Below are 13107 nucleotides of genomic sequence, written 5' to 3' on the forward strand. Positions count from 1 at the left end.
CATGACAGCTGAGCAGACTCCATCGACTGCTGAAGCCCATCAGATGCAGGTGAAAGATCAGATGAACCTGGCTAGAGGACCTTGAGTTATTGGGGTTATTCTGTAAAGCTATTATTTCAGTGGTCAAGAACCCTCAGGGCAAATGTCTTATTTTCGGTATGATCACACATATAATGGTGACATGAATGAATCTGTAAAATATAAACTAGGTATAAAATGCTAATTTATTTGTTTGTTTTGTGTGATTCAGACAGCCAAAATAAGGTCAACCAGGGGAGAGTTACAGTTACAGGAGCATACCTGCAGCAGCGTTCAATATTTTCCTGAATCGCATAAGATCGAGGCAGCAGACTGATAGAGGGTCTGGGATGCAGAGAGTGTAACGCGTACTCCATGATGTAGTGTGTGTGTCTAAGTTTGTAAAAATGATAGAAATATGACAAACACTGCGCTCTGAAGTTGTTGTATTTCCGACATACCATGAAGGCAGCAGCGGCAAAGACGTGGCCCTGGTGCAGCTGTTGCGTTCAGGTGGCGCAGTGTCCCGTCTGGAAGCAGAGAGGGCGAAGTTTCACTCCCTGCATTGCAGCCCGAGAGCTGCTGCCGGAATCCAACACAACAATGGCGACTCCCAGTCCTGACAACAACTCCACAAGCTCCAGCAACAGCAGCATCGTAGGATCCACGTCGCACCAGCTTCACCAGCAGACACAGAGCAGCAGCATGCAAGGTTTGGCGACAACGCCCTTTATTTCAGAGTTTTCTGTTTCATATGGATCACTAGTTAGTAAGAAAATGTAGCATGAAGCAGAAACACCATAGTTATGACAGACACAAAAATTCAGTATTTCCGGTCAGAACCTTCGAAATAAAATCCGCATTCCGGCCTATCGGTATACAGTTTGATATTTAGCTAGTTGTTCATGACTGGAAGCAAATATCATTGTCACATATTTGGCTCATGTGGGTCTAAACACAAAATGCAGACTTTGGACTAGTTGTACTAGTGAAGGAAACGATGAAGTAGTACAATTTCGTATTCTGACACTAGTTGGTTGATAGTAATGGTTGATCTTGTACACTTAAAAAATGTAAACATGAAAGTATCGACAGGGTGTAGTTACCTGTTAGTGCTAAGCAGTTCTTTGCCTTATTTTAAACACAGTGATGTGATGTTGTTGCCAGGTAGTATGCTTTTATTGTGAAGGCTGAGACGAGCGGTTTCCGCTACCGTTGTGTGGTTCGGTGCGTATTATTGAGTAGCTGTACTGGGTTAGCTGGTTAGCAGTGCTGCAGCAGACCACACAGGCCCGTGGTGGCACCGGGAGCTCCTCTCAAGGCTGGAGCCCGGCTCCTTTCTCATTAGGCACACCGTCTAATCCACAAAAGTGCGACATTGTACTTGAATTTGGACTCACTGAATGTCTGCTCGCCGATGTTATTAGCACCGGGCTGCTACAGGTCCCACCAAGGCCTACAGTGAAGTCCTTGTCTGAACAAGCCAGGCCACTGTCTCCTGCCCCGCTGGCTGTAGAGAGGAAATAGCCTACAATACAGTCCTATCTGAGTACCCCAGTCAGAGTCCCAGTGTTAAAGTCCGCTGGTGTACTGACTTGTCTGACAGTGTCTCAGTGATGATGGCTCATAGGATTTAACGTTATTTCTGCCTGCTTCACAATGCGACACTACAGTACTGAAACAACATGCCTGTGCTTTGGTAACTTGGTATGTTTGTCTTTGCATTTCTTAGCTAGATGCAATACTTTGTAATTGAACCTTACCTCTGAGTACACACACTGAATCCATTATCGGACAGGAAGCCAAGCCAGCACGGCCAAAAACTATCGAGCTAAAAATCCTTTATACTAAATCGGATTTTAATTTGACAGATGTTTTTGATAAGACACTGCGATTTACAGCACGTATACAAAACATAACAGAAACTGATAGACAGGGTCGTGTCCGATAATGGATGTGTCTGTGGCAGCTGCTGAATAACTGACGGTGTTTCATTGACCGACTGTCAACACCAACAATTTAATCAACAGCAGCACAGCCTTGTGCCCAGTGGTCAATAGTTGCATTTTCTGACTGTGTGGCCGATGTCTAGTATCAAATGTTTTATCTAAACCTTACAGAAACCAACACCTGCTGGAGATGTCAAAATGAAACAGGTATTAACACTTATTTTACTAGGTTTTAGTATTCTGTTAGAGGATGTTTGTTTATGCTGTGTTTGATAGCCATAATGTGGCACAGGAATTCCTTGACATGTTCCCTATCCATCTTCTGTTGATCTTTTTTGTTGCTGAAATTTCATTTGTCTTTGTCCCCTCATATGCATGTCATATTCAAGTTTCCATATTAGAATGAGCTGATGTAGACACAGTAGACTCTACATCATGCGTCCACGTCTGGGAGTCACAGACATCAAAGATGTGGTTGTTTTTATTACACATGCCGGTTTTTAGTGGTATGCTGCTTTTAATATTGTATATGTCACCGCTGTTCAGTGGTGTGTTACTTTGACTATAAGGCATGCCGCTGCTGTTCCACTGGTATATGATGTATCAAAACTGGATGGTACTCGTGTTCCACTGGTACTGGAGCTCTTCACTGACATGGCGATACAGGAACTACATATTTTATACAGTGCTGAACTACAGGTGTCTTTCACACCTTTTTAAATTGGATAATTTAAAACGTGGCCTCATATAACTTACAATAACATATTTAAGTAGTTATTTTATTTTGGTGGTGCTGACAGTGAAGGAAGGGACATTCTGACAGGCTGCATCAGGATTATCTGAACTTGCATAATAATAAGCTCAGATTCCATTAATTTAAGGAAATGGAACTGAACCTTGTCTGTCACAAAGCAAAGACATAGAGCCGAGGCAGAGCCATAATACCACATCAGATAGCTTACGCCACGTTAACTGAGTTTGGTGCTGCTCTCTGTGGCCACTGCTTCAGATTACCCTCCCATTCACTGGTAACAGAAGGCTCAGGTAATGATCACGTTATCCTATTTAAGGAAAAACTTTTAACATTTTGGTAAATAAGCTTCTTTTCAATCTTGCTGAGAGTTAGACACCACTAGCTACTGCCAGCAGCTGTCTAACTTTGCTTAGCACCAAAAACTTGAAACAGCTGGTTATTCTGGGTCCTCTGAAATGTGATCTGACCCACCTACCAGCACCTCTAAAACTTTCTTACCATGTTATATCTTATTTGTTTGATAATCATGGGATTAAGTATAAGGTGGATAGGCCTCAAAACATCAGTGACATATCAGGATTTTTTCCCAGTGTAATGTTATGGCATAAGACACCAGTTTGACGGTGTCTGGTTGTGAAAAGTGGCATGTCAGTGGGACATAAATGGATGGCATGCTGTTTTTATGTCGCACATAACAGTAGGATACCAGTAGCCAGCAGTGGCACATGACTGTAGAACAGCAGCAGCATACCAATAGCCAATATCCCACTAAGCAGTATGTACCAGTAAAACAAGAGTGGCATACCACAAACCACCTCAGCATCACTTGTTTTAGTTGAAAGTTTGATAAAGTCCAATTTATGTGAAAGGATTCTGAAGTGATAACTGCAGGGGGTACCAGTCCGTCATTGTAATGCATTCTCCAATTGGGCTTGTAGTCACTAAACCTATTAAAAAGAACTTTTCTTTGTTCTGCTGGGGGGTATAATGGAACCACATCATCTCACACATACAGTTGCATGGCAGTGCACTGACCCAGACCCACCGAAATAATGGTGTTTCCTTTACCCGGCTAAATCACATTCACAGTAACCTGCCCTGTATTACTCTTTCAGCATTGACTCTTGCTGGGATGGCACTTGTTAATAATGACCCACTCACACTCAAAGAACCCTTAAAAAATGTAGTAAAATGTTTTTTCTTTACTTCAGGGTTTCAGATAAGCCTGTCTGGACTTTCCCAAAGTAAGCAATAGACTCACACACAAAGCACACCGAACTCTACTCTTTGTGGGTACACTTCAGTAGTCTAAAGTGGTTTCCTTTCCTTGCTGCCTTTCAGCCGAGCAATCTGCCTGTTGAATCACTGGCTGGTGACTGGGACGTAGTGCTACCTAGTGACTGATCGGCTTTGTTACTGAGCTCCAGATTCTTGGTGTGTTTGTCTCGCTCGTATTAAATTGGACAGGTGAAAGGAAGCCACCGTATACTACTGAAACAGCCTGTGTGGTGCTCTGGTAGTTGGGGAGTCTGTCCACTGTTCACTGCTATGAACTGTCACAAATTCTGTTGTGGCCAAGAAAGATTCATTTGCACCAGGCTTAAAGGTTAAGGGATCTGTTTGCACTCAAGAGCTGGTTGAACAGGGGCATGGAAAAGAGGACTCAACACATAAACCCAGCACTTTATATAGTTGTTAAGCCTAATTACTGGTTATGTTCCTGAGATAAACACACTCACAGGTCACAGATGCTGTGAATCCACTTAAATCAACTTAACTTTAACATCATGTTTCACTGGAATAAGTCCTAAATATGAATCAAGTGCTGTCTAAGTGTTGGGTCACTTTTTATATCACAAGAGAAGTATTTGGGTTTTTACTGCACATCTTTAGATAGTTCCCAGTGAAAATGATTTGGACTGGGCTTTCCAGTGCCAGAATCCTGCAGTGAGGTTCTGGCAACAACAGCATTACAAATAACTTTCTATATATTATTTCTGTGAAAAGATATTAATGAACTGGTGCAGTATCTGATACTGGAAACCCATGCACATTTGGGCACTTTGCTTCTGTTCAAAATGCATTATGTGCTGTCTGTTTCCGAGACAAGCTTGAGATAACCCTCTCTGTGTTTGAAAACAGCTCTCACTACACTGAATATATTGTTTATGTTGATGCCACGGTTTCACTATTTTCCATTGATCTATTCATTTTATTTAATTGTACAAAGCACAATTGAGTGCTGCTACATGGTTCTTATGCAAGTTTCGGGGCAAAGATATCTTAATATTGCTTATCGCACTTGTACAGTAAAGGCTTATCTCAAGTGTGTAGAGACAGCTGTTACTAAGGTAAGATGTGCATTTTATCACACTGTGTGTATTCTGTTTGCACCAGCTGGTTGAACCCACACTGTGTGTGCATGTTGTGGGAATCTGGATCTGTTCCTGTCTTTGTCCTGCCAGGTAAACGTAAAGCTCTGAAGCTGAATTTCGCCAACCCTCCAGTGAAACCGACCTCGAGGCTCCCGCTCCATCCAACAGCTCCCTCTTTCCAGAACCCTCACATGTGAGTAGAGACAGCTGGGATGACCTGTCATCATAATTCTGCTCAGTTTTTTTTTTCAGAAAATACATAATGATCAGTGTATCCTGTTTTTCAGCAGGTTCTAGGAACCACTTGATGTTGATTATCATTTTTTTCAATTTCATCTGCCTCTAATAACCCAAGGACACCCTGTAGAGTTTTTTCTTTTGTAAACAAAGTAACATTTAAATTCACTTTTCCCTAACCAAAGCACGTTTTGTGTATTACTGTGGCCCAAGAAACATGTTGAATGCATTTCCTTCATCTTAAAATATTTACAGGGCCAATTTTTGGAACAATTTGAAACCTACATTGTTTACATCTATGCTTTCTTGCTAGCAGTCTTTTTCCTTGCCTTTACTGACACATAGTTTTATTTCTTAGCATGACATCCACTGATAATTGGAATAGAAGGAAATCAGCAAAAGGACTGAGTATAATAGCACATGTGCACATGTGTGTTTGGATTGGAAACAAAGAAAAAAAAAATGGACTCCATCCTTAAAAAAACTGCTCCATATTGCTACTAGTGGTTGGAAACCTCCCACTGCCAGCCCTCTGAATCACTGGGCTCCAGCTCTGTATAGTTCTGGACAGAAAAATAGATGCTACCTATCTGTACCTGATGTGGACGATTCACACTAAGTCATATAAGTTATAAATATGTTTCAGATTTCAAAACCCCTTCATGGAACCTTTAATTGTTTAAGATTCACAAGATAGGAGCAGATTGCTGATTAAATATTAGCCACATTAATCTATATTGCATGTTTTTCTCATGACTCCACACTGGCCTTTATCTCCCCTTCCCGTGACCTATTCCTCTGCCCTTTATGTGACCTCATCCCATCGTTCTCCTCCAGAGAGCGTCTGCGGACACACAGTATCGAGTCATCAGGGAAGCTGAAGATCTCTCCAGAGCAGCATTGTGACTTCACTGCAGAGGATCTGAGAGACCTCGGAGAGATTGGCCGTGGAGCGTATGGCTCTGTCAACAAGATGGTGCACAAACCCACGGGCCAGATCATGGCTGTCAAGGTGACGTGCTGACTGAATCTAATGCTGATAGACACTTCATCCAGACCAAGATCATAATACAGAAACTAGAGGTGACCTTTGACTGCAAGGTCATACTGCTCATCCAAATCATAGAATTTCTGCAGTACATTTCTGTTCATGGAAAGCAGCTGCAAGGCAGATAAATGGTGATCTAACAGTTACAGACCTACAGATTCAAAAAGCTGGCACAATGATGGGTATCTGTTCGTTCCTCCTGCTGAGCTTAACTGATACAAGATGCTCAACTACATGCAAATGTCCTCTAATGCAGTGTGAGCAACTGCCAGACAAGAGCCAATTGTCATCATCTCATTCGATGGCAGTAGAGATTTTTACTAGCCCACCGTGTCAACAAACTTTAAACAAATGATCTGCACAACATTATATAACCCCAGACCTTCAGATTGATGAGAGGCCAAGTAATGTTTATCCACGTTTGAGAACAAAAACCTCAATTAATAGACATTTTGTAATCCTGAAAAAATCTTCCATTTTATTCCTATAAAATGACTGGGGAGATACTCACCTTTGATGTTTAGGAGGATTTTCAGTTACCATGCACCCAGTCATGCAAGAAAAAAAGACAGCCTCAATTAACATTCAAAGAAATTATACAGTTTTATGAAACATACCATTAGGTTTATTAAGCTTCAGGGAAGACGGGAAGCGGTGCTGCATCACCCAGGAAAGGACATGAGTGAGGCAACTGTTTAAACCATCGTCTACAACTACATTGATGATATGATGACCGATCACATTGCATGTAGAGTAATTTGTCAGAGAACAATGTCACTCTCAGGATGTGTTTTTGCAAAAAGTAGAAGCAGACAGCCAGTCACAGTCATTTTACTTGATAATCTTACATTCAACCAACAGACTCACACTGGACTTGTATCATCAATGGCTGCAATAAGGCACATAGTATTCAGTCAGTGGAAAGTGGTGGTCGATAGTGTGCAAAGTGTGAAAACGTCAGAAGTATAACTGTCTTTGCACTCTGTCCCTCAGAGGATTCGCTCCACTGTGGATGAGAAGGAGCAGAAGCAGCTGCTGATGGATCTTGACGTGGTGATGAGGAGTAGTGACTGCCCCTACATTGTTCAGTTCTACGGTGCTCTTTTCAGAGAGGTCTGACTAACCTTCACTGTCCTCAAACATGCCACAGCATTCTGAAGCTGTGTCTATGGCCATGCTTTACCTTTTCAAATGATATGAACTTTATATATCATTGATTATCAGTGAGTTCTAAACTTCTTGATGGTCAGGCCCAGTGACGTCCTGCAGATGTTATTGTGACATGAGTTACTGAGGAAACTAACCTTTGACTCTTTGTTTCAGGGGGACTGTTGGATATGTATGGAACTAATGTCTACCTCATTAGACAAATTCTACAAATATGTATATTGTGCATTAGATGACGTCATTCCAGAGGAAATATTAGGCAAAATAACATTAGCGGTTAGTAGATGATTCATTCTTTCCTTCATAGATTTTAATTTTAAAGGGTGGCTCATTTTTAAAAATGACAGTAATACAAGTGTTTTCTCTCTTTCTTCAACAGACCGTTAAAGCACTGAACCACTTAAAAGAAAACTTGAAAATAATTCACAGAGGTAAACTATATCAGTACATTTTGCTTCACTATTTAATTTATATTGATAGTAAATTTTGGACGGAGAGGTGGATTTGTACAGGTTGGTGAGGCAGAGAGACAGATGGGAAGGATGTGCAGCAGGTTAGGGTGATCAAGGACAGGGATGGAAATGTGTTGACAGGTGCCACAAGTGTGATGGAAAGATGGAAGGAATACTTTGAAGGATTGATGAATGAGGAAAATGTTAGAGAGCACAGAGTAGAAGAGGTGACTGTTGTGGAGCAGGAAGTAGCAAAGATCAGTAAGGATGAAGTGAGGAAGGCGGTGAAGAGGATGAAGAGTGGAAAGGCAGTTGGTCCTGACGACATACCTGTGGAGGTATGGAAGTGTTTAGGAGAGGTGGCAGTAGAGTTTTTGACTGGGCAACTTAAAAAGATCTTGGAGAGTGGGAGGATGCCTGAGGAATGGAGGAGAAGTGTACTGGTGCCCATCTTTAAGAACAAGGGAGACGTGCAGAGTTGTGGAAACTACAGAGGAATAAAGCTGATGAGTCACACAATGAAGTTATGGGAAAGAGTAGTGGAGGCCAGGCTGAGGTCTGTATGAGGAAGTCTGGAGTGGCAGAGAAGTATGTTCGAGTGGCGCAGGACATGTATGAGAGCTGTAAGACAGTGGTGAGGTGTGCTGTAGGGGTGACAGAGGAGTTCAAGGTGGAGGTGGGACTGCACCAAGGATCGGCTTTGAGCCCCTTCCTGTTTGCTGTGGTGATGGACCGGCTGGCAGATGAGGTTAGACAGGAATCTCCGTGGACCATGATGTTTGCAGATGACATTGTCATCTGTAGTGAGAGCAGGGAGCAGGTGGAGGAAAATCTAGAGAGGTGGAGGTTTGCTCTGGAAAGGAGAGGAATGAAGGTTAGCCGCAGTAAAACAGAGTACATGTGTGTAAATGAGAGGGACTCAAGTAGAACGGTGAGGTTACAGGGAGTAGAGGTGAAGAAGGTGGAGGATTTTAAGTACCTAGGGTCAACAGTCTAGAGAAACGGAGAGTGTGGAAAAGAAGTGAAGAGACGTGTTCAAGCAGGTTGGAACGGGTGGAGGAAAGTGTCAGGTGTGATGTGTGACAAAAGAGTGTCAGCAAGAATGAAAGGAAAGGTGGACAAGACAGTGGTGAGACCAGCAATGTTGTCTGGTTTAGAGACAGTGGCACTGAGACAAAGACAGGAGGCAGAGCTGGAGGTAGCAGAGCTGAAGATGTTGAGGTTCTCTCTGGGAGTGACGAGGATGGATAGGATCAGGAATGAGGACATCAGAGGGACAGCTCATGTTAGATGTTTTGGAGAAAAAGCCAGGGAAGCCAGATTGAGATGGTTTGGACATGTTCAGAGGAGGGACAGTGAATACATTGGTAAAAGGATGCTGAGGTTAGAGCTGCCAGGAAGGAGGCCTAGAGGAAGACCAAAGAGGAGGTTCTTGGATGTAGTGAAGGAGGACATGAGGATAGTTGGTGTGGGTGAGGAGGATACAGAGGATAGGGTTAAATGGAGGCAGATGATTCGCTGTGACGACCCCTGAAGGGACCAGCCCAAAGGAGAAGGAAGTAAATTTTGGACAAGTTCTGGATATCTCACACTGTATGACGCTGTCTCTTTCTGTCATTGCAGACATCAAACCTTCCAACATTCTAATGGACCGAAAGGGTAATATCAAGCTGTGTGATTTCGGCATCAGTGGTCAGCTGGTAGACTCCATAGCCAAGACCAGAGACGCAGGCTGCAGGCCTTACATGGCTGTACGTAATGTTCATATTCCATTCCAGGCCACATGAGCTCAAAAGACACTATTTACAAAAAATATACAATTGCTCAGTCTTTTCACTACATCCTTCACCCGTCTGTACAAGATTGAAGTGTTGTGTGCAGTGGGTTCCACTCTTTACAAAAATAAGCAGAAGTGGAAAGTTACCAAATATTACATCTAGGTGGAGACAGTGGAGCACTGACCACAACAGTCAGCCATGTGGTTTGGCTATTTTCAACTTTTCTGATGCACACATTGATATAGTTTTAAATTTAAAAAAGTAAATGCTACAGTGACACATGTGGCTGATGTAACATTCAAAAGCTGTCTGGTGTTAATTTGAGGTTACAACTCTGACCTGAAAACTTCAGAACTATCCTAGAATGGAAGAACAGGCTTAAATATTAGTAGCAATAAGTTGGATCTTTGACGGTTTTAGGACTCCTCCACCTCTGATGGAAGGGGCAAAAAAAAAAAAAAAAAAACTTTTTTTTTTTTTTTTTTCATGTTTTCAGCCTGAAAGAATAGACCCCAGTGCTTCCAGACAAGGCTACGATGTCCGGTCTGATGTATGGAGCTTGGGAATCACACTGGTAAGATAAATACTGTTGTTTTACATCTGACTAAGTTTGAATATGTACTGCTAATATGGTGAGAAAAATCTTCGGTTTGTGTTTGCTTTCAGTATGAGCTGGCCACAGGAAGGTTTCCTTACCCCAAGTGGAATAGTGTTTTTGATCAGCTGACACAAGTGGTGAAAGGAGAGCCTCCTCAGCTCAGCAATTCAGAGGAGAGGCAGTTCTCCCCCAAGTTCATCAACTTTGTTAATCTATGGTAGGCACAGTCTGTGACTTATCACAGGCTTCTGTGTGAACAAAATCCTTTTATCCCTGAAAACATTTAAAACAGGAAAGACCTCTGCTGTCTGACAAAAACTCATTTAGTGATATAAGGGCTTGTTGCTTTTTTAAAAAGACTTATTTTTTGTATATATGAACTGGTTTGTGCTGAAATAGAACTACTTAAATGAGCTAAAAGCATATACTCCCCTCCAAAGGTATTGGAACAGTGAGGCCAATTCATTTATTTTTGCTGTAGACTGACAAGACTGACAAGAGATCAACATTTCAGCTTTTATTTCAAGGTGAAAACTTCTGGATTTGATAGACAACCTAGAAGATTACACCTTTTGTTTGAACCCACTAATTTTTCATGTGAACAAAAGTATTGGAACATGTGACTTACAGGTGTGTTTTGTTGCCCAAGTGTGTCCTATAGGACAAATAGTGCTGAATGTCTAGGCTCAGTTTCAGATTTGGGTTTTGCCTGTGCAGACTGCATTTATAGTTAGAGGTGCCAGACTGGAATTTGCCAAAAAGTACAGAGACAAGCCTCAAAAATTCTGAGACAGTTCTGTGGACTGATGGGACAAAGATTAACCTTTACCAAAGTGATGGAAAAAGAAAGAAGGCATCTGCTCAAACATATAAGCTCATCTGTGAAACACAGTGGAGGTAATGTCATGGCCTGGGATTGCATGGCTTCTTCTGGGGCGGACTCGATCTTCACTGATGATGTAACACATGATGGCAGCAGCAAAATGAACTCAGAAGTCTACAAAAACATTTTGTCTGCCAGTTTAAAGAAAGATGCAACCAAACTGATTGGGAGATCCTTCGTCATGCAGCAAGATAATGAGCCAAAACACACTGCTAGAACAAGAGTTCATCAAGTCTTATTCACTTTAATCTATTTTAAGTCTATCTGCTCCAATACTTTTGCTCACCGAAATATTTGGTGTTCCATTACAAATAATGCATTCTTCCAAGTTGTTATCAGACCCAGATGCAAATACCTGGAAATAAAAGCTGAAATGTTGATCTCTTGTCTCATTTTGAGCTCTTGATATCAAACCTAAATGTTTTCAGTCTACAGCAAAAATAAATGAATTGGCCTCATGGTTCCAATACTTTTGGAGTGGAGTGTACATCTTTGAACTCACTGTTTATTCAGTATTTGCAATCGGGATATTTGCCCTCCTGAGCTGATCCTGTGTTTTATTCCTTTTCTGTTTAGCCTTACAAAGGATGAATCAAAAAGGCCGAAGTACAAAGAGCTTCTGGTAGGTTCTTGGATTGTTCTTTACTTTGTACATGCAATAAAATAAAAGAACATGTTTTAAGTGTTTTAACATTGTGCTTAGTTTGTGCTTCTACTGCCACTATTTATATATATTGTTCTGCAGAGTTTCCTCCCACAGTCCAAAAACATGTATGTCAGGTTGATTGGTGACTCTAAATTGCCCATAGGAGTGAGTGTGAGTGTGTGAGGTTGTTTGTCTCTATGTGGCCCTGTGATGGACTGGGGACCTGTCCAGGGTGGACCCCTGCCTTTCACCCAGAGAGAGCTGGGATAGGCTCCAGCAGATCCCCGTGACCCTAGTTAGGAATAAGCCAGTATAGATGATGGATGGATGGATCTGGAAGACCTGAGTGCTTGAGAGAATTTTGCCATCAGTAATCTTTTTTTTTAATTAAACCAAAAGTTTGTCAGTGTCCTTACACAAACCAGCCTGAAGTCCTGTGTATCTTCCCCTCAGAAACACCCCTTCATTCTGATGTATGAAGAGCGTTTCGTGGACGTTGCCAGTTATGTTTGTCGCATCCTGGATCAGATTCCGGCCTCTCCCATCTCTCCTATGTACGTGGACTGACAGAGTTAGGCTGGGTGGGGGGGGGGGGTCACTAAGCTTTGTTTCATCTTAAGCCCTCAGTAGGATCACCTGTATATTCACTTGTTCCAAAGAACAAAAGGAACTATGTCCAAATTGCCCGGTGCAATGAGATAGATACTTCTAAGCAAAGACTTCCACCTCTCATCTTATCACCTAAAGTCAGTGAAGCCCAAATTATTATCATCCATCTTCAGCCAGAAAAACTTGAGGACATAACTTTGTCTTAGTGAAATGCAATGCATCTTTCTATGTGAGGAAAAATGAATAGAGTATACATATATGGTATATATATATATCTATCTATATATATATATATATATACTTGAACTCCTACACGTAATACAGAATCTACCAAATAAAATGTTGAACAGTTATGCTCATGATTTATGAACAAAAATAGCCACGACTTGGGTTGTACATTGTGGTCTGTATGTATGCATATGTGTGTTCATCTATATATACTGATAGACCTATTGTCTAAACACGCAAACATGCACTCTTTTCACCCAGTTTGTGTTTGCGGGCACCTTCACTCATAGTAACTGAATGAGTACGCAAAAGTGTTTCTGTCTGGAGTGCTCATGGATTCGGTAGCGTGGCTTTACTCTTTTTTT

The 13107-nt window shown here is 41.8% G+C and overlaps 1 protein-coding gene across 5 annotated transcripts; it reads left to right on the plus strand.

The window, feature by feature from the left end:
- The first annotated feature begins 484 nt into the window (after positions 1 to 484).
- Positions 485 to 12876, plus strand: map2k4b (mitogen-activated protein kinase kinase 4b). Of its 5 annotated transcripts, XM_026315020.2 has the most exons (13): positions 485 to 730; positions 2139 to 2174; positions 3933 to 3965; positions 5187 to 5289; positions 6171 to 6345; positions 7375 to 7494; positions 7705 to 7824; positions 7928 to 7979; positions 9624 to 9751; positions 10275 to 10352; positions 10445 to 10593; positions 11836 to 11881; positions 12359 to 12876. In XM_026315020.2, the coding sequence occupies exons 1-13, from the start codon at positions 622 to 624 to the stop codon at positions 12470 to 12472; spliced, it is 1263 nt and encodes a 420-aa protein (XP_026170805.2). In that variant the 5' UTR covers positions 485 to 621; the 3' UTR covers positions 12473 to 12876. The 5 variants fall into 5 exon arrangements, with proteins under 5 accessions (XP_026170805.2, XP_026170806.2, XP_026170807.2 ...); XM_026315021.2 differs by lacking the exon at positions 3933 to 3965; XM_026315022.2 differs by lacking the exon at positions 2139 to 2174.
- Positions 12877 to 13107: the final 231 nt, after the last annotated feature.

Source organism: Mastacembelus armatus, chromosome 19 (genome assembly GCF_900324485.2).
Source record: "Mastacembelus armatus chromosome 19, fMasArm1.2, whole genome shotgun sequence".
NCBI classification, from domain to species: Eukaryota; Metazoa; Chordata; class Actinopteri; order Synbranchiformes; family Mastacembelidae; genus Mastacembelus; species Mastacembelus armatus.